The sequence below is a fragment of the Rhinopithecus roxellana genome, chromosome 1 (assembly GCF_007565055.1).
Source record: "Rhinopithecus roxellana isolate Shanxi Qingling chromosome 1, ASM756505v1, whole genome shotgun sequence".
In the NCBI taxonomy this organism is placed as follows: domain Eukaryota; kingdom Metazoa; phylum Chordata; class Mammalia; order Primates; family Cercopithecidae; genus Rhinopithecus; species Rhinopithecus roxellana.
This window is the reverse complement of record NC_044549.1, coordinates 203,725,065-203,749,203: the sequence shown is the minus strand read 5'-3', so window position 1 is coordinate 203,749,203 and position 24,139 is coordinate 203,725,065. Positions and strand designations below refer to the sequence as shown.

The following is a 24,139-nucleotide window of genomic DNA, read 5'->3' as shown; positions in this document are numbered from 1 at the left end:
GGGGTCTTTCCATTCTTCGGGGCCATCAGACTCCTCAGAGAGGGTATTTATGGGAACACCATTTCTCAGAAGCTGCACCTTTTGGTCAGTTTAGAGAAACTCCAGGAAGGCTTTTTTTCTGCATCTGTTGAATCTCAGGTATCTTCAGCTTAAAATAATCTTTGTGGCAACTCTGTTCTCACTCTTTGAACTACAACTAAACTCTTGGAGTCTCTAACCTCAAATATTTAATCTTATTGTTCCTCAAGAGTATCAGGCCAACTTTCAGAGCTTATATCTCAATCTTTTGTTCAGAAATCATTAATTACATTGTAATAATACCATAAAAGAAATAAAGCAGAAAGAATTAAACTCAATATATAAGTTGAACTTACTTTCTCTTTCCCCTAGGTTAGGTCTTATATTTGTGATGTAGTTTATTTTCACAAGACAAAAACTGTTTGGTGTTATAATCCCTATTTTACAAGTGACTGAAGTCTAGAAAGGTTAGGCCATAGTCACTTAACTTTTCTGCGCTTCAAAGCTTTGACTGAAATCTTGAGTTACAGAGGTAGATTTCTAACACCCAGTGTCCTGACTTTATTTTCATTATTACTTCTTATACCAACCAAAGGCAGAAGAGGTGGAGATAATCGTGGGAGATTGCAATGGACTAGTGGCATTTATTTGCAGGCATTTGTCATTTCTTATGATTTTCGTAGAAGATACATCCTTAAATTTTTTTCAGTCTCCTGCTTTCCCACTTTCCTTGCTGTATTTTTCTACACACCTGTGCTACAGTTGACCCTTGAACAACACGGGTTTGAACTGTGAGTGTCTACTTATGCACATGCTGTTCAACCAAACTGGGATAGAAAAATAACATATGCCTGTCGGATTCCACAAGGCCTCCTGTTAGACTTGAATATGCATGGGTTTGGGTATACGTGGGGTTCTGGAACTAATCCTCCGAGTATACCAGAGAGCTGTTGTACTTAAAACAACTAACTGGCCTTCTTAAAAATAGTTTTCCTTTTTCTTCTCTAGGCCAATTTGTAGTATCCATCCTCTTGAGAGTTGTTTCTCTTGGGTTTAATGTCTGTGTTTATTTTATTATAGTTATAAATGAATGTTTTTCTTTATAGGGATTGCATGTTAAGAGATTGAGGAAGTCCAATTTCCCCCATACCCCTTCTTCACTTTCCTCCACCTTTTTACTTCTAGTGTGGAGGTGAAAATAAAGGTTAAAATTTGAAAGGGGAGATCAAATGAAAAAATCAGCTTTTAAATATCTCTCCTTGTATAAGCGCACACATACTAACTAGTAGTCAGCAGTTCAGATACTTCCTAATACGTTTCATGACAAGAAATACGGTTTGATACAGGAATTTTTAAGATGTTGAATGGAGAAAATCTCTTATGTAAAATTATAGCTTTGCTGAGTTTTGATGTAATTTCTAGGAGAGGAATGTAAATGACTTAACTGAAAAAAGGGATGAAACTCTTCCATCAAAATAAAAACTTAAGAAAATAGGTGTGGTGGTTAGCACTTTGGGAGGCTGAGACAAGAGGATCACTTGAGCTTAAGAGTTCAAGATCCCCTGGGTAATATAGGACACCCTGTTGCTGCAAATAATTTTTAAAATCAGCTGGGCATAGTGATGCATGCCTATAGGCTCAGCTACTTGAGAGGCTAAGGTAGGAAGATTGCTTGAGCCCAGGAGGTCAAAGCTACTATGAACCATGATCGTGCCACACACTCCTGCCTGGATGACAGAGCAAGACCCTGTCTCCAAAAAAACCTTAAAAAAAAAAAAAAAAAAAAAAAAAAAACAGAATAAAGAAAAAATATATATTGGTGGGACTGTTTAAGAAAATATATACAGAATGGGTAAATTGTGGAGATTGATAGGACTAAAAGTATCAATTGATTGAAACAAAAGGAAAAGGTTAGAATCTTAACTAGGTAAATGAAATAGAAGGTTTAAAGGAAAAGTAACTTTAAAATGCTGAAGTATGTTTTGAACATATAGAAAGGTGGCTGTGAGGAATTGTTAAGAGTAAAGCAAAGACTTGGCCAGGCGCAATGGGTCACACCTGTAATCCCAGCACTTTGGGAGGCCAAAGCAGGCAGATCCCTTTTAACCAGGAGTTCAAGACCAGCCTGGCCAACTTGATGAAACTCTGTCTCTACTAACAAAAAAATTAAACAGACATGGTGGTACACACCTGTAATTTCAGCTACTGAGGAGGCTGAGGCACAAAAATCGCTTGAACCCAAGAGGCAGAAGCTATAGTGAGCCAAAATTGCACCACTCTACTCCAGCCTGAGCAACAGAGCAAGGTGGGGGTGGGTGGGAAGACTAAGCAAAAACTGTAAATATGAAGATCTGAATACAGTGAAAGAAATAAGTCACAAATTTAAGAAATTATCAGGAATTAGCTCTTCAGTGTCTTAAATTTTTAATATCTGAGACTATGTTAACTGCTTTGTAGTAGCTTAGTTACTCATTAAGAAAGGATATTTTCTGCGTCACTGTAAAAAGTAATGTGTTCTTTTTACAGAAAGCTTTTAAATCTCTAAAATGTAGACTATTTTAAATCACTAGGACTTCTGTTAATCAGATCAGCAAAATTGCTAAAGCTGATAGCGCTGCATGAGACGTGATATGCATCTTATTTAAAATGCATCGCAGAGCTTTTAAGGGGGTAAGGAATTAGCAAGCAAAACGTGAAGGGCAACTAGGAACTCAGGGCTAAGGAAGCACAGAAGTCTCTCTTGTTTCAGGCGCGACAGCGTACTGGCTTGGGAGAGCCAGTTAAATTTTCAGAAATTTTCCAAACTCAAACATAGCCTTTATTAAAAATAAAATTATACAGAAGTACAAATAAGTTACATTTAAAATAGTAAAATTAAAAACAAAGGTAATAAATATTGAAAAGTCATCACTTCCTAGTTGTTTTCTAGGAAGTAAAATAATAGAAACATAAACCAGTGGGACTAATAGAAAATACAGAAAGAGGGCTGGACGCAGTGGCTCACACCTATAAATCCCAGTACTTTGGGAGGCCAAGGTGGGCGACTCAAAAGGTCAGGAGTTCGAGACCAGCCTGGTCAACATGGGGAAACCCCCGTCTCTACTAAAAACACAAAAACTAGCCAGGCGTGGTGGGGCACGCCTGTAATCCCAGCTACTCAGGAGGCTGAGGCAGGAGAGTAGCTTGAACCCCGGAGGGGGAGATTGCAGTGAGCCAAGATCGTGCTACTGCACTCCAGCCTGGACAACAGACCGAGACTCCCTCTCAAAAAAAGAAAGAAAATACAAAAAGAGGTAGATTTAAAGCTGAATCGCCCAGAACTCCTCCTCTCCCTCAAAAAAATTAGGAAAGCCAAACCAAAATTTGTTAAAAATCTACAATAAAATTAGGCAAAAAGATGAAAGATATCCTGTGAACCCCAAATATAAGCTGATGTAAACAAGGTATTAACAGCTGCAAAACCATCTGATATCAGCATCTGTGTAAGGGGATGTAACAGGAGAAGCCCAGTGTTAACCAGTACTCACGACAAAATGCAGTAGGTAAATTTGAGAACACCAAGTGAACTGTAAGAGTTTTTGTACAATCTGCATGTTGAGTGCAAAGAATCTCCAGTAAGATATGAAGGGGCCACGAGCAGTCTAGGCCCTATGACACAGTTAACCAGCTGTAGCTCCCTTTCCGTTTAAAGCCCCACACTAAGGAAGAACTGCTGGGAATAAAATCCAAATTGAACAGGATAGGAATAATAGAGCCAAAGGAAATAGAAGGTTCAGGTTAATGGAGGTGGGTAAAGTTTCAGGCAGTCTCACAGTGTCTGAGACCATGTCTTTAAACACTTGAAAGAGCCAAAGGAAATAGAAGGTTCAGGTTAATGGAGGTGGGTAAAGTTTCAGGCAGTCTCACAGTGTCTGAGACCGTGTCTTTAAACACTTGAAAGAGACAAAACGGAGAGCTCTAGAGCTGTGAAGTGAGAAGCCTGTCTTGACTCGCAACTCCTCTGTAGAAGTTGGGGAAAACTAATTTTCATATGAAAATGAGCAACAATCGAATCCCATGGAAGCCTATTTGAAAATGAAAATAAGGATTAGTGTAGTATCTCCACAGACAGTAAAGCTGTACCAGAAAGACAGTTTATGATGCTAGTGTCAACTAAAATTAATATTTCAAAACAAGTTAAAGAAAAATGATGGAATATGTGGAAGAGCAACATCAATAAGTTGATAGAACTCAGAAAATTAGTAGAAATAAATACATGATTTTAAAAACCAAATTTAACTAGAAGAGACATCTTTCCTTAAACTAAGAAGGTGAAAAAGAAGAAAAATTTTTAAAGCAAAAATAGACCTTCTCTTTCTACAATTTGATCAGTTTAGTCCTAAAGCCATTAGGTAGAGCAGAGAAAAATGGTTTAATCTATACCTCAGTCTGGAGAGGTTTAGGAGAGCTTTGGTGGCTCATTGGACTTACCCATGAGGATGGCTTCCGTGCAGGGTAGTGCCTTGGTTCAGGACTGAGCGCCCGAGGGCTGGTGAGGAAAGCACATAGGGAATGCTCAGAGCCCAGTCAGGGAAGTGGATGGTTGTTCAAATCGAGATTGAACAAATTAATATATTAGGTTATTGTTATTCATAATTTTCACTGTGGAGAAGAGAGTTACAAATATGGAAAGGAAGAAAACTTAAATATGAATCCTGTAATACTGCATTAGAATTGAAGAAATTGGTTTGAAGGGATGGTTTTCCATTGATACAGATGTAAACATAATTATCTATATCAGTGAGTATGTATCTGTGTATATGTAATTTTCCCTGGCTCTGCCCACTGAGAGGGCCGGAGCCTAGTGCCACCCCAATAGCAGTGAGCACCTGGCACCCAGATCTTGCCTTGCAAAATATTGTTCCCCACTGAAATTACTAAGGCTTTTTTGACAAATGGCAGGTTCCCCAGAAGTCAGGCAAAGGAAATGCTAGATTGTTCTGTAATATCCTTTGCCAGAAAACAAGACTGAAGGAATATTGGAGACATGTCAAATGGACACAGAATCTAACTTCAAGGGACCCTCACTGGCCACATCAGGAACAATCTCAGCATTCATTTCGTGGTCATAATGGCATATTGTAACCCACTGAATAAAGTAGGAAATAATGAGTTTTTACTCATATAAATAAATGAATTAATTGAAAGTTTGATGAGAATGGAGAATTGTACACAGTTTCAGTAATTTATTTGCAAAAGGGAAAAGTAACTTTACAGTAGAGAAACCTGACAGACACAGCTTTAATCAAGTGATAAAGTTAATAACATTGGTAATGGGACAAATCAAAATGGTGTACCACCTGATACGGGTATGTCGGGTAGAACATAACGTCTGTGATATTCCTGCCAAAGTTGGATAACCTCAATCTAATTGTGCGGAAACTTCAGGCAAACCCAAATTGAGAGATACTCTACAGAACAATTGACTTGTAATCTCCAACAGTGTTAAGATCACAAAGTCAAGGAAACACCGAGAAACTGCTGTGACTCAGAGTCTGAAAAGATACAACACCTAAATGCAACAAATGATTTTGAATTGGATCCTTTTGCTATAAAGAACATTATGGTGGCTCTTCGTAGGGTTCTGAGCATTAGATGGTAGTAATGTATTAATGTTACTTTGATTTTGATGGTTTTATAGTTACATAGGAAAATATCTGTAGGAAATACACACTGAAGGATTCATGGGTGATGAGACATCAAGAAGGCAAATTGCTATCAAATGGTTCAGGAAAAACAGTTTGTGATTGCTTTCATCTTTAAAAAAATATTAGTAAGAAGAAATAAAGAAAAGAATTGAAAGTGACAGATATAGAAGGTAGGCAAAGAATATTCGACATGCTTGTAATGGGAGTCTCCTAGGAAGAAATCCAAAACAATGCTAGAAAATGCATAAGCAAGAAATCTTTCCTAAAATTAAAAAAGTTATTTCAAACTACTTATCAAAATGCCATAATAAAATGATTAGAATTTAAAGGAAAAAAAATATCTGGAATTCCACTTCCCTCCCCCATCAAAAAAAGAAAGAAAATTCTGTTGTTTTCAGTTTATAGAAGACTAATGGAGTGAATATACTCAATAAAGAAAGAAGCTGAATCAAACAGACTTTCACATATAAAGACTGGAATCAAATGTATCAACAAATAATTAGAGTTACAGTGTTCGTATAAACACTTCCTGGGGAGAGAGAACAACCTTCAGACATCCAAAATGATAGGAGGAGGGATACTGACATAAGGACTGGTGTTAGCATTAATGAAGGTGATTATAAGGAAGAGGGTGTATAATACGAAAAAGCTATATGCTCTGACAATTTTGATAAGGTACAGTTATTACAAAATGGAGGCAGAATTTGCGGATAATATGAAAACAGAATAAGCTTCCTAATTGCTTTAAAGTATTTAACTGGATATAAAAGTATAGTATTTGCAATCAGATCTGGGAAGATTGCTTGTAGGAGGAGACCAAAAGACAAAAGCCAAACCAAAGTTTGCCATTAGAACAAAAGGACAAGTGAGTCTGAATTTTTACACACACACTTAAAAGAACAAACCATATAGTGAGACTGTGCTCCAGTTACTGTTGCTTCATAAGATACTACCCCAAGCTTAATAGATTAAAACAGCCTTTTAATAGATTTTGTAGGTTAGGAATTCAGGCAGGTTCTGGCTGGATGGTTCTTGTTTTCCTTCTGGCATCAACTGAGGTCACTTAGTGGGACTTGCGTGGCGAATGAGCTGCTTCGGAGAGCCCAGTTTGGCTTTGCTCCCCTTGTCTTATGCGTTGATGGTACTGGCTGGAAGTTTGGGCTCGGAGTACCATCATGTGACCTCTGCAGTATGGTGGTTTTAGAACAGTCTTGTTACGTGGTACCTGGCTTCCACTGAACAAGCATTACAGAAGAACCAGGCAAAAGCTTCATGGCCTCTTCTGATCTGACCTTGAAAGTCACACGGGATTACTTTCACATTTTTTGTTATACAAATGACCCAAAGCACTAGCCCAGATTCCAGGAGAGGGGAATTAGATTCCACCTCTCGATGGGGCAATGGCAAGGTCACAGTGTACAAGAGCATGGGATGCGGGCATCTTTGGAAAATACAGTCTGCTACTGGTTTATTTATGTTAAAAGCTTGAGTAAATAAGACAGGATGGTAAGAATAGAACTCTGCTACTGGTTTATTTATGTTAAAAGCTTGAGTAAATAAGACAGGATGGTAAGAATAGAACTGAGAACAAACAATTTCAGTCACATCAAAAGTTAATTCATGAAAACAGACAATTTTCAGGCTTGCTAATAAAGCAGAATTTAACCCTGTGAAGTATATAAGAGTTATACGTACAGCAAAGAAGTAAAGGTTAAAAACAAAGGACTGCATATAGCTGTAAAAAAAAAAAAAAAGAAAAAGCATGGATGACATCTTTATATATTGTGCAGTTATCTTCTGGATATACTTACTTTTTTTTTTTTTTTTCCTGGGACGAAGTCTGTCAGTGGTCGGATCTCAGCTCACTGCAAGCTCCGCCTCCTGGGTTTACGCCATTCTCCTGCCTCAGCCTCCCGAGTAGCTGGGACTACAGGAGCCCGCCACCTCGCCTGGCTAGTTTTTTGTATTTTTTTTAGTAGAGACGGGGTTTCACCATATTAGCCAGGATGGTCTCGATCTCCTGACCTCGTGATCCGGCTGTCTCGGCCTCCCAAAGTGCTGGGATTACAGGCTTGAGCCACCGCGCCCGGCCCTGGATATACTTACTATTCAGTGAAAAAAGCAAAGCAGAGAAATGTGTATTCTACTGTTGAAGAAAGAAGAGAAATGTTGGCTGGGCGCAGTGGGTAATCCCAGCACTTTGGGAGGCCAAGCCAGGCGGATCATGAGGTCAGGAGTTCGAGACCATCCTGGCCGACATACTGAAACCCCGTCTCTAATAAAAATACAAAAATTAGCTGGGCATGGTGACGTGTGTCTATAGTCCCAGCTCCTCAGGAGGCTGAGGCAGAAGAATCACTTGAACCCGGGAGGCGGAGGTTGCAGTGAGCCGAGATCGCGCCACTGCACTCCAGCTTGGAGACAGAGCGAGACTCCCTCTGAAAAAGGAAAAAAAGAAATGTATGTTTGTGTGTATATATACACACATATATACAGATATGAAAATATGGAATAAATGTAAATGTATTTGCATGTTTGTGTGTATCTTTATATTGTTTACATGTGTACCTATAAAGATCAGGACAGAATAGGATGAGAAAAAGGGATAGAAGCTGGACTTTTAAATACCTGTGTTTTATAGATTTGACTGCAGAGTTATTTTACCTACTTATCAATGAAAATTTTAAAAGGCAAATTGAAGTTGAAAATAAAGTACAAATGAATCTAAATGTGTATCCGCTTGGCAACAGTAATACTCAGGGAGGAACTATTCCAAGTAATTTTGAAATAGTGATTGGGCAGGTACAGAGGCTCACACCTGTGATCCCAGAGCTGTGAGAGGCCAAAGCGAGAGGATTGTTTCAGGCCAGGAGTTCAAGAGCAGCCCGGACAGCATAGCAAGATGCCATCTCTACCAAAAATAATTTTTAAAAACTTAGCCAAGCATGTTGGTGCACGCTACGGTCTCAGCCACTTGGAAGGCTAAGGCAGGATTGCTTGAGCCCAGGAGCTCAAGGCTGCAGTGAACTGTGATTGCACCACTGCAGTCCAGCCTGGGCAACAGAGCAGGACCCTGTCTCTGAAAATAAACAAAGAAAACAATAATTCAACCATACATCTCTAGCTATAGCCTGAGGATTAAAAGCTACAGGAAATAGTTAACTGTGTACGGTAATCATATCATGGTAGTAGTGTTGGTGGTGTAATTCACTGTTGTAAATGTAATATTGGGTAAAACAAGTAAGTCATTATGCCGGTACTTTTGTTCCGCTATCTCCACTATCTTGAGAACCAGAATTACTCATATCCAAGAAAGCAGATACAACGCTAAAACAGATTAAGTATAAACCCAATGGTCCTAATTTTTCATTAGAAAAACCAGTATAAACTCATGATATATTTTTATTATCTCCATTCATCAATCTGTGGTTTAGCTGTGTCTACACGTACTAGAGACAACTTACCATGGATTGATAATTATTTAATTATGATGGATATATTCTATTACGGCTATTAATGTTTTTATTTTAAGTGTTTTATTATAATTTTGAAAGGATAGTAAAATATTTTGTTAGATATTAATGTGGAACTTTAAATGTTTCTAAGCTTTTTGATGAATTATTGCTTCAATTGAGCTTATTATCCATAAAACAAAGTTGATGATGATGGTGAAAGGAAGAATAACTCAGTGATAAACATGCTTACTCTTACTCTGTCATCTTAACCTATACAAACTCCCAGAGAAGTTGTTTGCTGTCAGACAGGCTTGAAACTCAGATTGGAAATGACCTAGTTGTCTGCAATTTGTTTGTTATAAATAGAGGGGAAAAAAAGATATGTGTTTATAACCATGTAACTGCAATATTTTTGAAAAAGTGCTTAAACTTTTGTTATTAATAGATTTAGTAGTTTTTAATATGTAGCTTTAAATAGTTCATTTTCAAAATCATATTTTGATATAAAAATATTTTAAATAAAAATATTCGTGAATGTTACTTCAGATTGCTTTTGTGTCTTTTGAATTTTGACAATTTATAAATTATAAAATGAGTTAAAATAAATTATATCACTTATTTAAGGCATATTTTTCCCTTTAGTGTTGACCCTGCACAAGTTCCATATTGAAGTATGTAAAATGAACTGATTGTCTCAAGGGGAAAAAGTCAATAATCAAAGCATCTAGTGTATTAATTATTATTATAGGTTTCTTCCTTAATATAAAAATTAGAATAAATCCTGATTTTTAAAATTTACACTTAAATTCAATAGTAATAAGATTACTGCTGTCTGCTGCGTGGAAATTGTCGTGTAATTGACTAAATGTGTTATAAACTTTAAAAGAGCATGTAGAAAAATTCTAACTCAGCCAATTCTAATTTATGGTACATTTAGGTTATTAATAATTTTTTTTTGAAATTTATGTGTTGGGCAAAATCTTATACATATTACTATTTTAAGGTTCTAACCACATTTAATCAGTTATAGGACAGTTTACATATTTAACATGTTATCTTCAAATAACTTATTTTTTGAAAATATATCAATTTATTTCTCTTTTTCTTCCATCAGAATACAGTCGTTTTGAAGCTAAAATACATGATTTACGGGAGCAGATGATGAATAGTAGTATTAGTTCAGGGTCAGGTTCTCTTCGAACTAGCCAGAAGCGATCCCTCTATGTCAGGTAAATTTTTTTACTTCTAATTGTGGCAACTCTTAATTAGTTATGAATGTAAATTGTTTTGTATTTTTCACTATAACTTACTTAGTTTTACCATAAGAAAATATATTACAAATCAGTGTTGTTTTTTATTATTGATTCCCTGACAGTGTGTCTTTCAAGAATTGGAATATTGTTGAATTAATAATTTTTTTAATGAAAGTTATGTTATCCTTGAGTAATAATGATATGATAAAGGAAAAAATTCTGTGGACCAGAAATTGTTTTCAGATTGATGTGTTAGTAGTGGCTACAAGGTTGATAATATCATATCTAACACTTAGATTTAACCTATATCCTTTTCTAATATATTTTCCATTCAAGTAACATTTAATTACCTTGGCAATTTCCATAGTAGCAAAGGAAGCATATGTAAATTATAACTTAAAATGTGAGTAGCCTCAGTAAATAATGCATATTCGGAAAATTTGTACGTGCATTTTTTTTTAAACACTTGGGAGAAGGCAAATATGTTATTTTCCTATAATATAAAGGTTAAATGGCAACATAGGTCTAATAAATAGGTGATATTAGTATATAAACTGGGTTTTTTTTTTTTCCATTTCTTTGGCTTATAAGACTTAAAACAGAAATCCGAATTTATTTGTATTCTGTATACTTCTGGTAGAACTTTAACTGATGACTTTATTATACATTGTTGTAACATTAGCACTGTAAGTAATCTGAACCATTCTTTATAAATGATCATCTCAGTCCTCCTGATTCTGTTGGGGGACCTATTCCTAATATGTTTCATTTATCCTTCTGGTGAGAGAGAGATGTTACATATATAAACATGTATCCTATACACATGTATATCTATACACACAAACAGGTACTCTATGCTTGTTTACATATGATATGACTTACTGTCTTCACATAATCTTACTCTGATACATCATGAAAAGAAACTTTTCTCATTTTCTTCTTTCTATTCCTTTTGTCTTTTGCTGTAAGTTCTTTGCTACTTATAACCCTGCCAATGATGTGGGAATCTTAAATCATCAGATTTTTTTTCTCCCTTCACCAATTCTAACAATACTCATTAAACTCTTGTGTTCCAAATTTATTAAAAGTATATTATATATACAGATACATCGAAAATGGAAGAACATGGATTTTTCTAGTCTCTTTTTTACATTTTCTTTTTTTTTTTCTTTTTTTTGCTTATCTACATTTCCTAATTTTAGTATAATTAATAGGTGTTGCCTTTTGTTTGTACTTGATTAAATATTTACAAAGGCATAAAAATCACGACATAATAGTTTTATTTATTTTCGGTACATTTAGTCATCTTCACTTTTTATCATTTTTAGAGAAGTAATGCTCTCTTTTCTTTCTTTCTTTTCTAAGACAGGGTCTCACTTTGCACCCAGGCTGGAGTGCAGTGGCACGATCTCAGCTCACTGTAGCCTCAACCTCCCGGGTTCAAGCGATCCTCCTGCCTCAGCCCCCCAAGTAGCTGGGACTGTAGGCACGTGCCACCATACCCGGCTAATTTTTGTGTTTTTAGTAGAGATGGGATTTCACCATGTTGGCCAGGCTGGTCTCGAACTCCTGACCTCAAGGGCCTCACCCACCTTGGCCTCCCAAAGTGCTGGGATTATAGGCGTGGACCACTGTACCCAGATGCTGTTTTTTAAAATCATATATTATCAAAAGACTTACAATGAAAAATAACTGTCACTTGCACCAGCCCCTAGTTTCATTCTCCAGGAACAAGCATCCTCCATTTTCCTAGCAAACTTCCTTCACCTCCTTACTTCTAAATATGAAGCCTTCACCTCTGTATTTCTAAATAACATGCATATACTGCTATCTTCTATTTTACCAGTTTTGTATATTAGTCTTAAAACCATGGTAGATGAGAACTTTTCTCTGTAGTACCAAACCACTCATTCAGTCTCATCACCATCACCCAAACATAGCTATCTCTGTTAATAAAACTAATAGTGTTTAGAGTCATGTGACTATGTAATAGCTGTCATGACTCAGTCAAGTAGAACCCTATGAGCTGCCTCCTTTCTTCTGCACCCCTTCGTTTTTCCTCAGCTTAATAATTGTCTTGCATTTTATTTGATCAATTTTTCATATACTTACTACTAACTATCTTTCTGTATCTTCCAGTAACCACTGTAGAGCTTTTCACATTACAAAAACATAGTCACATACGGTCTGATAGTTCAGGTTTTTCCCATCTTTATGCTCCAGTCTAGACTAGTTCCTCTGTAAACTTGCTGTATAGCTCTCAGCTGGGACTTCCCACTGCCATTATTCTGTTCCCTTTGACTGTCTACCATGTCACATGTTTCCTAGATGCCATGTTTTCTTCTTTCTCAATTAATCTTCCTAGAGCACATCCTCCAGTAAATTCCTGCGAAAAGATGTGTGGGAGGTACCTTTTGAGTCTTAGCATGTCCGAAATGACCTTATTTTGCCTTCTCCCCAATAGAGAATTTGGAATGTTGGGGGAGGGAATGATATCCTGTTTTATTTTCCAGGACCTCGTTCATCTTCCATTTCTTTCGTGGACATAATCTCATGTGTCTGAGATTTTCTTCTGCTTTTTGTATTCTTTGCTTTCTCTGTATTCCTTATTTCTAGCTATCCTATTTTCTTGGGGGTTTTTTCTTTAGTGTTTTATATAAGGCATTCTTCAGATAGCCAGTGTTCCTTTCATTGTTTTCCATTCTTATGAATAGAGAAATGAAGATAATGGATTTAACTAGAAGACAATGGGGTAAAGGGAGGAATAAATTGGCTCTTACATTTCCTCTGCTGTCCCACTTCATTCTGTTCTTTGGTATAATTAAATATCTCTAGAGAAGAATCCCTGTCTCCTGCCAATAGTATAAACCAAGTTGCTAGAATTTCATTTTCATCCATGTCAGTCCAGCCATATTCCCCTTCTTCACCAAGTTTCAGAGTATACAGCTCCTCAAATTCAATTTCTCTGGAGACTAAACCTCTAGTCTTCTGTGGGTTTGGGGAATGGGAAAAGGAACTTTGGTGGGGGTGGTCTAAGTGCTACATACAGTGTTTCTACCTTCTGTTTTTAGTACAGTAACTTATCCCTGCCTACCTTGGTACTACTGTACACTTCTAATTTATGACCATCTCCAGGATTCTTGTGGAATAAAACTTGTTTCTATAACCCTCTCTGCTGACACTCCATTTATAGCTTCTTTCATTCTGTTAAATTTAATTAGCATCATCCAAAAATGTGTTAAAATCTCTCTTCCCCTGTTTTCGTCTCTCTTTTGTATTTTTCTTATTGTCATTTTAATGAGTCAGGATGGAAAAGAAATAGACGCAGTCTGCTATAGGTAATCAGAAGCCTTGTGGTTCTTTTTGAGATGGGGTCTTGCTCTGTTGGCCAAGCTTGTCTTGGACTCCTGGGCTTAAGGGATCCTCACACCTTAATGTCACAAGTAGCTGGGACTGCAGGCACACACCACCACACCTGAGTCTTGTGGGGTTTTTTAGTCAATGTATTTTTAATTTCAAAAGCCAAAAAAAAAAAAAAAAGGCTACAAAAAATTACCTACAGTAACCTCTTTATAAAGCTCTGAAACAAGCAAAACATACATTATGTTGTTTAGTCACTCACGTGTTATATGATCAAACCAACCAAAAAAGAGTGAGTCAAAGAAACAAACATATGAAGAATGATAGTTATATCTAATAGTGGGGAACTCTTGCTCCAGGGGAATCAGGACAGAGGGAGTATGTGCAGGTGAATGTGAATTACTGATGAAGGTTTCATGTGTAGTCTTAGCTTGGATAGTAGGTGAACAGATGTTCATTGCACTCTTATGATTAATAACTCACATGTATTCCATGGGCTTCTTTTTTTATGAATCAAATATACTGAAAGAGAATGTTAAACTGCTAACATAAGTAGAGATTATGGGTGATTTCTTTTCCTTTGTTGTTCAATAATACAGTTAGATTTTGTGATTCAAAAGGTGAATTTTTATAATAATGTAGGAAGTTAATATTTTCCTTTTCTGAATGTCTTGACATTTGTACTACCTCTTAAGGCACTTTATTTTCTATTTTATATTATGCTTATTTGTCCCTTTATCTTCTCTATGTTTGAAAGTGTGTTTAAGTGAGCCTTCCTACTTACGATTCCCCCTGCTTCCCTAACACCTTTAGCCCCACGAAAAGACTTGAAAGAACTCATTTGAAAAACCATTAACTACTAGTTTATTTATGTAGCTGTCAAGTAATTCCACCCCTCTTGAGTTTTACTTGAAGAGATAGGTTCTTAAATGTTGGGTAGTGTGAAAAAGATTATGATTTTCATCCTAATTTCCAGTTGCCAAATTAGAACAAAAGAATGAATAAATTATATTATAAATGTAATTGCTGTGATCCTTTCTTTCTTACACTCTTGAGAGAGCTTATTTGGACTTAAGAATTTGATTTATCTAAATATTGTACATAATCAAGTGGTAGGACACAATGTTTTCTTTTTGTCAAATTTTAAAATATTCTTAACTTTGCAATTACCGTATTAAATTATTACTTTTTCCAAAATATTTGGCAGCTGATGAAGTCATCTGTAATTAATGTTCATCATTGTTACTGACTCTGAAAACCCCATCAACTCTAGTATTGTGAACAAATGGAAGGAGTAATTAACTGGCAGAAGAATCACTATGTTGATCTAGTCTTACAGTCCACAACTAATAAATCTAATTTATCAGGGAATTTGTTTTCCTACATGTATCTAATGAAAGTAAAGAGAAGAATGTATCTTAATAATTTTTGTTTATTAATTTCAAACTCTCTGGATTGGTCTTTATTTTAGAATTCAATATAGCTTGCCATTGGATTACAAGCCAAGAGCGTTTTTAGAATTTTTCTTGTGATATTGAAAGACACAGATAATACAATACAGTATTTTCATAACAAGTTGATTTTGCTGTTTCTTTTTTGTCTCGTCTTATATGTAGTGCAGAACTGAACGGGGTGTCATTTGGCCTGCTATGATATATTTATTTATCCAAATTAAATATACTTTCAGAACCCCATGATATGTTGATTAATATCGTTATAACAAGTAATTATGGACTTTTTTTCTTCTGACTCTAGAGCCCTTTTTGATTATGACAAGACTAAAGACAGTGGCCTTCCCAGTCAGGGATTGAACTTCAAATTTGGAGATATCCTCCATGTTATTAATGCTTCTGATGATGAATGGTGGCAAGCCAGGCAGGTCACACCAGATGGGGAGAGTGATGAGGTTGGAGTGATTCCCAGTAAACGCAGGTATGTCTGTTTCTTACCGCTTGAATGTGGGGCAACATAAATAATTGATGTTCTTTTAAATTTCTTTTAATTTTTGACAACATGGATAGTCCTGGAGTGCATTATGCTCATTGAAAAAAGCCAGACACAGAAAGACAAAAATTGTATGATCACATTTTTATGTGAAATCTAAAGTAGTCGAAGTCATACAGAGAAGAATGGTGGTTACCAGGGATTAGGAGGATGGGGAACTGAGGAGATACAAAGTTTCCGTGATACAAAATGAGTGAGTTCTGGACCTCTAATATGTAAGCATGGCGACTATAGGTAATAGTACTGTACTTGAAATTTGCTAAGAGGGTCGGTCCTAGGTGTTCTCACCACCCAAAAAAAAGGTAACCAGGTGAGGTAATGGATGTGTTAATTAGATTGACTGTAGTGATTATTTCACAGTGTGTGTGTGTGTGTGTGTGTGTGTGTGTGTGTGTATACACACATAAAATCATTAAGTTGTGCAACTTAAATATATACAATTAGGCCAGGTGCAGTGGCTCATGCCTGTAATCCCAGCACTTTGGGAGGCTGAGGCAGGTGGATCACTTGAGGTCAGGAGTCAAGATGAGCCTCACCAACGTGGTAAAACCCTGTCTCTACTAAAAATACAAAAATTACCCGGGCATGGAGGCGCATGCCTGTAGTCCCAGCTACTCAGGAGGCTTAGGCAGGAGAATTGCTTGAACTTGGGAGGCCAAGGTTGCAGTGACCTGAGATTGCACCACTGTACTCCAGCCTGGGAGACAGAGCGAGACTCTGTCTAAAAAGAGACAGAGTGAGACTCTGTATATATATATACACACACACATGCACAATTAAAAATAATCACCAGAACAGCTGAAAAAATAAATTTCTTTTACTAAAATGATTTTATGCTGTTTTTTATATTGTGTTTCACAGCCATTTAATTTTATTCAAATGGATTTGTAACCATTGACATAACTAGAAAATATGGGCCAAGCACAATGGCTCACACCTGTAATCCCAACACTTTGGGAGGCCGAGGTGGGTGGATCACAAGGTCAGGAGTTCAAGACGAGCTTGGCCAAGAGACCAGCCTGGCCAATATGGTGAAACCCTGTCTCTACTAAAAATACAAAAATTAGCTTGGTGTGGTGGCGGGCACCTGTAGTCCCAGCTCCTTGGGAGGCTGAGGCAGGAGAATTGCTTGAACCCAGGAGGCAGAGGTTGCAGTGAGCCAAAATCGCACCATTGCACTCCAGCCTGGGCAACAGAGCAAGACTCCGACTCAAAAAAAAAAAAAAAAAAAAAAAAGCAAGTGATGCTTGCTGCCAAGTAGAAATTTATCTAAAGCTACTAGTTGCTGAAAACAAAATAAGTATATATTAAGTCAATGTGCCATTTAGCTATACCAGTGAGGAGAAAACTGAAAGTGTCGTGGTTGATGTAGATAGCTAAGAGGACCTAAATTTTTTGTTTTTGGTGTCATGAATTTCTTCCTTCATGCCAAAATTTTTGGAAATACCTGGTAATACGCTTCACTTTTCTTTTTCCTTGCTTGAATTACATGTATTGGTGCAGTACACTGGTCTTTTCTCTTTGCTTTTAATGATTATATATAGATAGGTAGGTAGATTGAGTGATTTTGTTAAGAGACAGGGTCTTGCTCTGTCACCCAGGCTGAGTGCAGTGATGTGATCATAGCTCACTGAACCTCAGACTCCTAGGCTCAAGCTGTCGCCCACCTCAGCTAGTAGCTGGGACTACAGGCGCACATCACTGCACTCAGCTTAGCTTTTTGTTTTTGTTTTTTTGTGGAGATGGGTTCTAGCTATGTTGCCCAGGCAAGTGTTAAACTCCTGGCCTCAAGCGATTTTTCTCACCCTAGCCTCCCACAGCTTTGGGATGACAGGTGTGAGCCACTGCACCTAGCGCAATTGATTCGTTTTAGTGATTCATGGGTGCATACTCAGCATATAGCAAAAGTAGTTAAGTACAGGCCCTCTTTGCAAAGGATGGTCCCAGCTTAGAGGACCCCTTCTAAGGCCTATGATGTGCTGTTGAATGTCTCTACTTTTGTGGGGAGAGTATTAAAATGTCATTTCAGAACTCCTCCAAGATAGCTTATTTATGAGATCTGCTTAATCCAAATCATTGTCTAGAAGTTCTTTTTTTTTTTTTTTTTGAGACGGAGTCTCGCTATGTCACCCAGGCTGGAGTGCAGTGGCCCGATCTCAGCTCACTGCAAGCTCCGCCTCCCGGGTTTACGCCATTCTCCTGCCTCAGCCTCCCGAGTAGCTGGGACTACAGGCGCCCGCCACCTCGCCCGGCTAGTTTTGTGTATTTTTTAGTGGAGACGGGGTTTCACTGTATTAGCCAGGATAGTCTCGATCTCCTGACCTGGTGATCCGCCCGTCTCGGCCTCCCAAAGTGCTGGGATTACAGGCTTGAAGCCACCGCGCCTGGCCTAGAAGTTCTTCAGGAGCTTTTTAAAGTAGTAAGATAGCCACCAAAAATAGTTAGAGATAATAAAAAAATGTTTATTATAACTAGTTAATTCATTTTAAGTCAAGATTATGCTGTAATAAACTTATCCTTTTCTTATTAGTCAGATTTATACCTATTTTGTAACTATTTCTAGACCTTATTAAATATTAATTTACCTGTTTGTAGAAGCTTAAAAATAGTAGTATTAAATTATAATCAAGATTTATAATTATGATTTTGGGGCTTATAACTGCTGTGGCTATATCCATATATTTAGCATGATCCAACTATTTGGCTAGATCTTACAGTTGATGGCAAATCCTCTTTTAGCAGTGCAGCAATCAGCATAACTTTTTTCCAGAAATAGAACATAGTCTGCTTTAAATTCGGAAATGCTTCCTCTATGCCTTGTTGAGTCAGTAGAAATCTTACATCTTAAATATCAAGGTCAGAGCTCCTAAAAATTGTCTTAGTTCTTGGAGTCTCATACCTTGCAAAGGCTTCCTGTGCCTACACCCAGTAATAAACACTGTTGGCTTCATTGGAGAGACTTTTGTTTTCATTTTGTACAAAAATTCTGTAAGGTTATGTTTTAAAGCAAGAAATAATGTAAGAAAGATGTCTTGAGACCTCTGCCAATTTCCAAATTCATGAGTAGCATTGCAGAATATAATCTTACTCCCGTGAAATACAGTAAGAAACCACAACTAATTATGCCATTTGGTTCTTGAATGTATTCAAAACTTACCTTTTCTTAAATAGAACTATGTCTTTCTTAGACCTCTTCTAAAATAACATAGGAATTGTAATTCCTACAATTCTTGGCTTTCTTTCAGGAATAATATTTACAAATATAGACAATTTAAGTTGCTGAGCTGTGTATTAAAGAAGATAATGATTAGAAAACAAAGTTGAGTTGTAAATGCTCACCCACTAAATGCTAGTTTTGTGGTGCTGTTAATAAGTACTTAGGCAAGATTATAAATTATTCAGGTCATGTAGCCTCAGAATTGTTCTTGAATAGTAAAAATCATGAGTTTTAATTTTTTTTGTTTGTGGTGGGGACGGAGTCTTGCTGTGTCGCCCAGGCTAGAGTGCAGTGGCACGCAATCTTGGCTCACTGCAACCTCCACTTCCTGGATTCAAGTGATCCTCCTGCCTCAGCCTCCCAAGTAGCTGGGATTACAGGCACCCACCACAGTGCCAGGCTGGTCTTGAACTCCTCACCTTGTGATCCACCCGCCTCAGCCTCCCAAAGTGCTGCGATTACAGGCATGAGCCACCGCGCCTGGACTTAAATTTACAACTTAAATTCATGAATGCTAAGGTCCTGCTGTACCCATAGTAAAACTAAATAGAGAGATAATAAGGAAAAAATAAAATACATTTATTCATAGGCTTGTTTTGGTAGGCTTTTCTGTTATACACTAACATAATTGCTGTGTTGAAATTGGAAAATTTATGAAAGCTTAATTTACATGAAATAGTACAAGATTTACATTAGTGTTGCAATCTACATAAAAATTTGTCTCATTGTAGTTTTATTTGCTTGCTTATTTTGAATAGGTAAAGTTCAGAATTTAAAAGATGTGAAAGCTTTATAGGCTCTCTCTCACAACACCCATTTTACCTCCATAGGGGTAAAGATTTAACAGTTCTTATGTATCTTTCCAAAAGTACTTTAAAACTCTTACTTTAATAACTGTGACTGGTTATTTATATATTTACATACACACACACACACATATGTATCATTAGAATTAAGCTTAATTTTTAAATATCCCACCTTTTTATTATTAAAAGTTTCAGAGCTATAGAAAAGTACAAAAAAAGGCAATATACAATGAACATCCACATATCCTTCTCCCACTTTCACCAATTTTTAACATTTTGCCACATTTGCTTTCTCTTTCTCAAGCTTAATTTTTAGCGTATGTGCTTCATGCTAAGCTAATACTTAAAAATAAACAAAACTTGGAAAATTGTTAAACTCAGAAATGGTGCCTCATACTTTCATATAATTTTGTAACTGAGTATACATATAAAAGTATACACATCTGGACTGTGTATTGATACTCCTACACCTATGTGCTGTGTATTGATAGGTCATAGCATCAGGTTTTGTTTCATAATAAAATGAGCCCTTTGTTTCATTTTTCAGCAATTCCAATTTGAGGATGCAAACCTAAATGGCTCCTAAAGGTTTTACAATATAAAAATGCCCATTATAGAGATATCAATTCTGGTTATTTCTAGTAAGACCCCTAGATATGTTTGTTTTACTTAAAAAAAAAAAATTCTGTACTTTGACAGAGTTGAGAAGAAAGAGCGAGCCCGATTAAAAACAGTGAAATTCAATTCTAAAACGAGAGATAAAGGGGTGAGTATTTGAAATCTCTACATGTTCGTCATTCCTGTTTGAGCTACATTGTTAAAATGAAAAGGATTTTGCTATAGGAATCAATCATGATCAGTTCTTGCCATGGTGCTTTACAATGGTAGATACTTAAGTAAGCATTTGTTAAATTAAAGCAACCATTTCACAGACCCTTCCAAATTATCAAAACTATCATTCAATATATTATTAGCGACATACTTTTGGTCAAGCTTATTTTTATAAATGAAATGTATTTGACCTTCATTCAACTTCCAGTTAGAAATTTGTGTTACTAGGCCGGGCATGGTGGCTCACGCCTGTAATCCCAGCACTTTGGGAGGCCAAGTCAGGCAGATCACCTGAGGTTAGGAGTTCGAGACCAACCTGGCCAACATGGCAAAACCAAAAATACAAAAATTTGCCAGTCGTGGTGGCGGGTATCTGTAATCCCAGCTACTCTGGAGGCTGAGGCACAAGAATCACTTGAACCCGGGAGGCAGAGCTTGCATTGAGCCAAGATCACACCACTGCGCTCCAGCCTAGGCAACAGAGTGAGACTCTGTCTCAAAAAAGTAAAAGAAATTTGTGTTACTAGTGTTAATCATGGCAGGTAATTTAATAATGACCCTGCTAAGAAAATAGGCATTTCAGAAATGCTAAGTCATAATCTTAAGTTTACAAGTTGTTGCAAGCAAATTTTTGGAAATTTTTTTGTTCTTTCCCCACATTATTCCTGCTTTAATTTCTTAAGAGAATCCATGTTTTAAATGTTGGAATCAATATGAAATTTTATTTGGCAGAAACAAAGTGCTAGTCATGAGGAGAAGTTTGTAGATGATCAAGAAAATATCCATTAGCCAGGCTTGGTGGCACATGCCTATAGTCCCAGCTATTTGGGAGGCTGAGGCAAGATAATTGCTTGAGCACCAGAGGTCAAAGCTGCAATGAGCCATAATTGCGCCTCTGCACTCCAGCCTGGGCAGCAGAGGGAGATCCTGTCAAAAAAAAAAAGAAAAAAAAATATATCAAGGCTAGGCAAGGCGGCTTACTCCTGTAACCCAGCACTTTAGGAGTCCAGGGTGGGAGGATCACTTGAGCCCAGGAGTTCAGTACCAGCCTGGGCAACACAGTGAGACCCAATCTCTGGAAAAAAAAAAAAATGTAAAAAATTAGCCAGGCGTGAAGGCTTGCACCTGTAGTCCCAGCAGCTCCCGTGGCTGAAGTGGAAGGATTGCTTAAGCCCAGGACGTCCAGCCTGTAGTGAGCCATGATCATGCCACTGCTCTCCAGCCTGGGTGACACAGTGAGACCCTGTCTCAAAAAAAAAAAAAAAAAGAAAAGAAATATATCACTTCTTTCATAATATATTTTAGAAATGTATTTATTTTTCCTTCACTTTAAGTCCTGCTTGCATCTAAATATTTGGGCTGTCAATAGATGAGAAAGATGGTACAGGCTTCCTCCCATATTATGGATGTAATTCTTAATAATCCTGAACTCACTGCAGTGGAATATTCTAACAGTAAGCCTGGAGACCAAACTGAATACATGTTATGTAAATACCATTTATAGCAATGTTTTATGTTTGGGGTTTTTTTTTTAATACTAAACACGATTTTTTAATAAAAATTTTGATAATACTTGAAATGAATGTGGAATGTTAACTGAGCAAATAAATTTACTCTCTGAACATCTCTGGTATCACTAAGCACTCAGACTTAAAGCTTTAAAATTTAAAAGATGAGAAATATCTTTGGTTCAAGAAGTTAAATCTGAGAAAATTGTATGTTACATTCAGTTTTTTAGAAATGGTAAATTCCTTTAAAATTTACTTGTAGCTTTCAGAAAAATACCAAATTATATAGTGTGATCTGAAGTAATATTAAAATAGAAATTTGTATTAGAGGAAAAATCCCAGGTAAATGCTCAGGATTTGAAAAATGTGAAATTTTCTGTGCTTGTTTTATGTGTATCTTTAAAAATGATTTTATACCATCAATAAATTGAAAAAGGTTGCATGTTGTAACTTTTCTTTCATACTGTAAGAAGTTAACTGAATTAACGACGTGTTTAAATCTTAGTCTTGTTTGTTGACTGTAACCAACTTTATACAGAGTCCCTGTGTTCTAACACAGCACCAAAACTATGCATGATACTGAGTGGGGTAAAAATACGCTTGCCATTGATCAGAACTGCATTTCTTTCTATAATACCATTTCCTCCTCCTCCTCCTCCTCCTCCTCCTCCTCCTCCTCCTCCTCCTCCTCCTCCTTTCCTTACATAGTGATTATGGACTTTATTTTTACTACAGACTTACAGCATTTTAGTTTCTCACTAACATGTCTAACATCCATTTGGCTATTTTGAAATACTACATGTGGAAATTATGTATGTAGATATTTAATATATGTATCATGAATTTATGATATTTTATCAATTCTTATATTACACTGTCTCTCTTACAATATAGCATTAATGACAGTAAGTATTAAATGTAGTACTTTTGATTGAAAATACAGAGAAACTGGAGGTAACAAGTCTTCAGTTTTGTGTTTTCCCTACACATTTTTGTCTTGGTTGCTTGTGCTATTTTTTTCACCTTTAATAAGTTCTTCACCAGGAGGATATTAAATGTGATACAATTAATACATTTCTTAACTAACAAGCATTTCTCTCTGTCCTATATTATGATATCTTTATGATATCTCATTTTGGCTAACTGCAAAGATAATAAGAATCAGACATTTTAAACTTCATGTTTCTTTTGGTTGTTTGCTGTGAAACTGACTCTAACCACTATAGATGCAGTAAGAGGGATGAATACACTTTTATGAAAAACACATCAGTTGTATCAGATAAAAAAATTATTGCTAAATTCAAAACCATTGAGTCTTATGAACGAAAAGATTAAGTTTTTCCCTAAATTAGATTACCATAGTTTTTTCTGCTAAAACACTTTCTCCTCTTTCTCCTTTCTAAAATTTGGATTTGAACAAAGATTTTTATTCAAATAATGCTACTTGACAGTTTATAAAATAGTTACCAGCCCAGATTTCCCCACAATACTTTTTCTGTTGATTGAATTTTTAACTTCTACTTAGAGTTCTTTTTTATCTAGTTCCTTTTATCTAAGTTCTTTTTTATCTAGTTCCTCAGAGCCTTCAAACTTTAAGATTGATTTCAAGACAGTCTGCTTGGCTAATGAACTGTGAACTTATTAATCCTGAATTAATTATATGAAAAGGTAAAAATGAAAGTTTAACCTTGTTTTTATAAAGATCTTTATCAGAATAAGTCTTCTCAAGTCATAGAATTTGAGCTAAAAGTCACTTTAATCTACTTCATTTTTTTTTTTTTTTTTTAATTTAAAGAAAAGTTCTCACTCTGTCACCCAGGTTGGAATGCAATGGTGTGATCATAGCTCATTGTAGCCTCAAACTCCTGGGTTCAAGCGATCCTCCTGCCTCAGTCTTCTAAGTAGCTGAGACTACAGTCGCACACCCCCACTCCCAGCTAATTTTTGTTGTTGTTGTTGAGATGGGATATCGCCATGTTGCCTAGGCTGGTTTTGAACTC

At 36.5% G+C, this 24,139-nt stretch overlaps 1 protein-coding gene across 15 annotated transcripts in view; it reads left to right on the top strand.

Annotated features, from left to right (window-relative positions):
• The window catches only part of DLG1 (discs large MAGUK scaffold protein 1), a 274,249-nt gene that overhangs the window by 215,809 nt on the left and 34,301 nt on the right, over positions 1-24,139 (top strand). For all 15 annotated transcript variants that reach the window (XM_030936950.1, XM_010381164.2, XM_030936930.1 and 12 more), the window contains 3 exons: positions 10,275-10,389; positions 15,529-15,705; positions 20,500-20,566. In XM_030936950.1, coding sequence (XP_030792810.1) covers positions 10,275-10,389; positions 15,529-15,705; positions 20,500-20,566 — 359 coding nt within the window. The remainder of the gene's footprint in view (positions 1-10,274; positions 10,390-15,528; positions 15,706-20,499; positions 20,567-24,139) is intronic.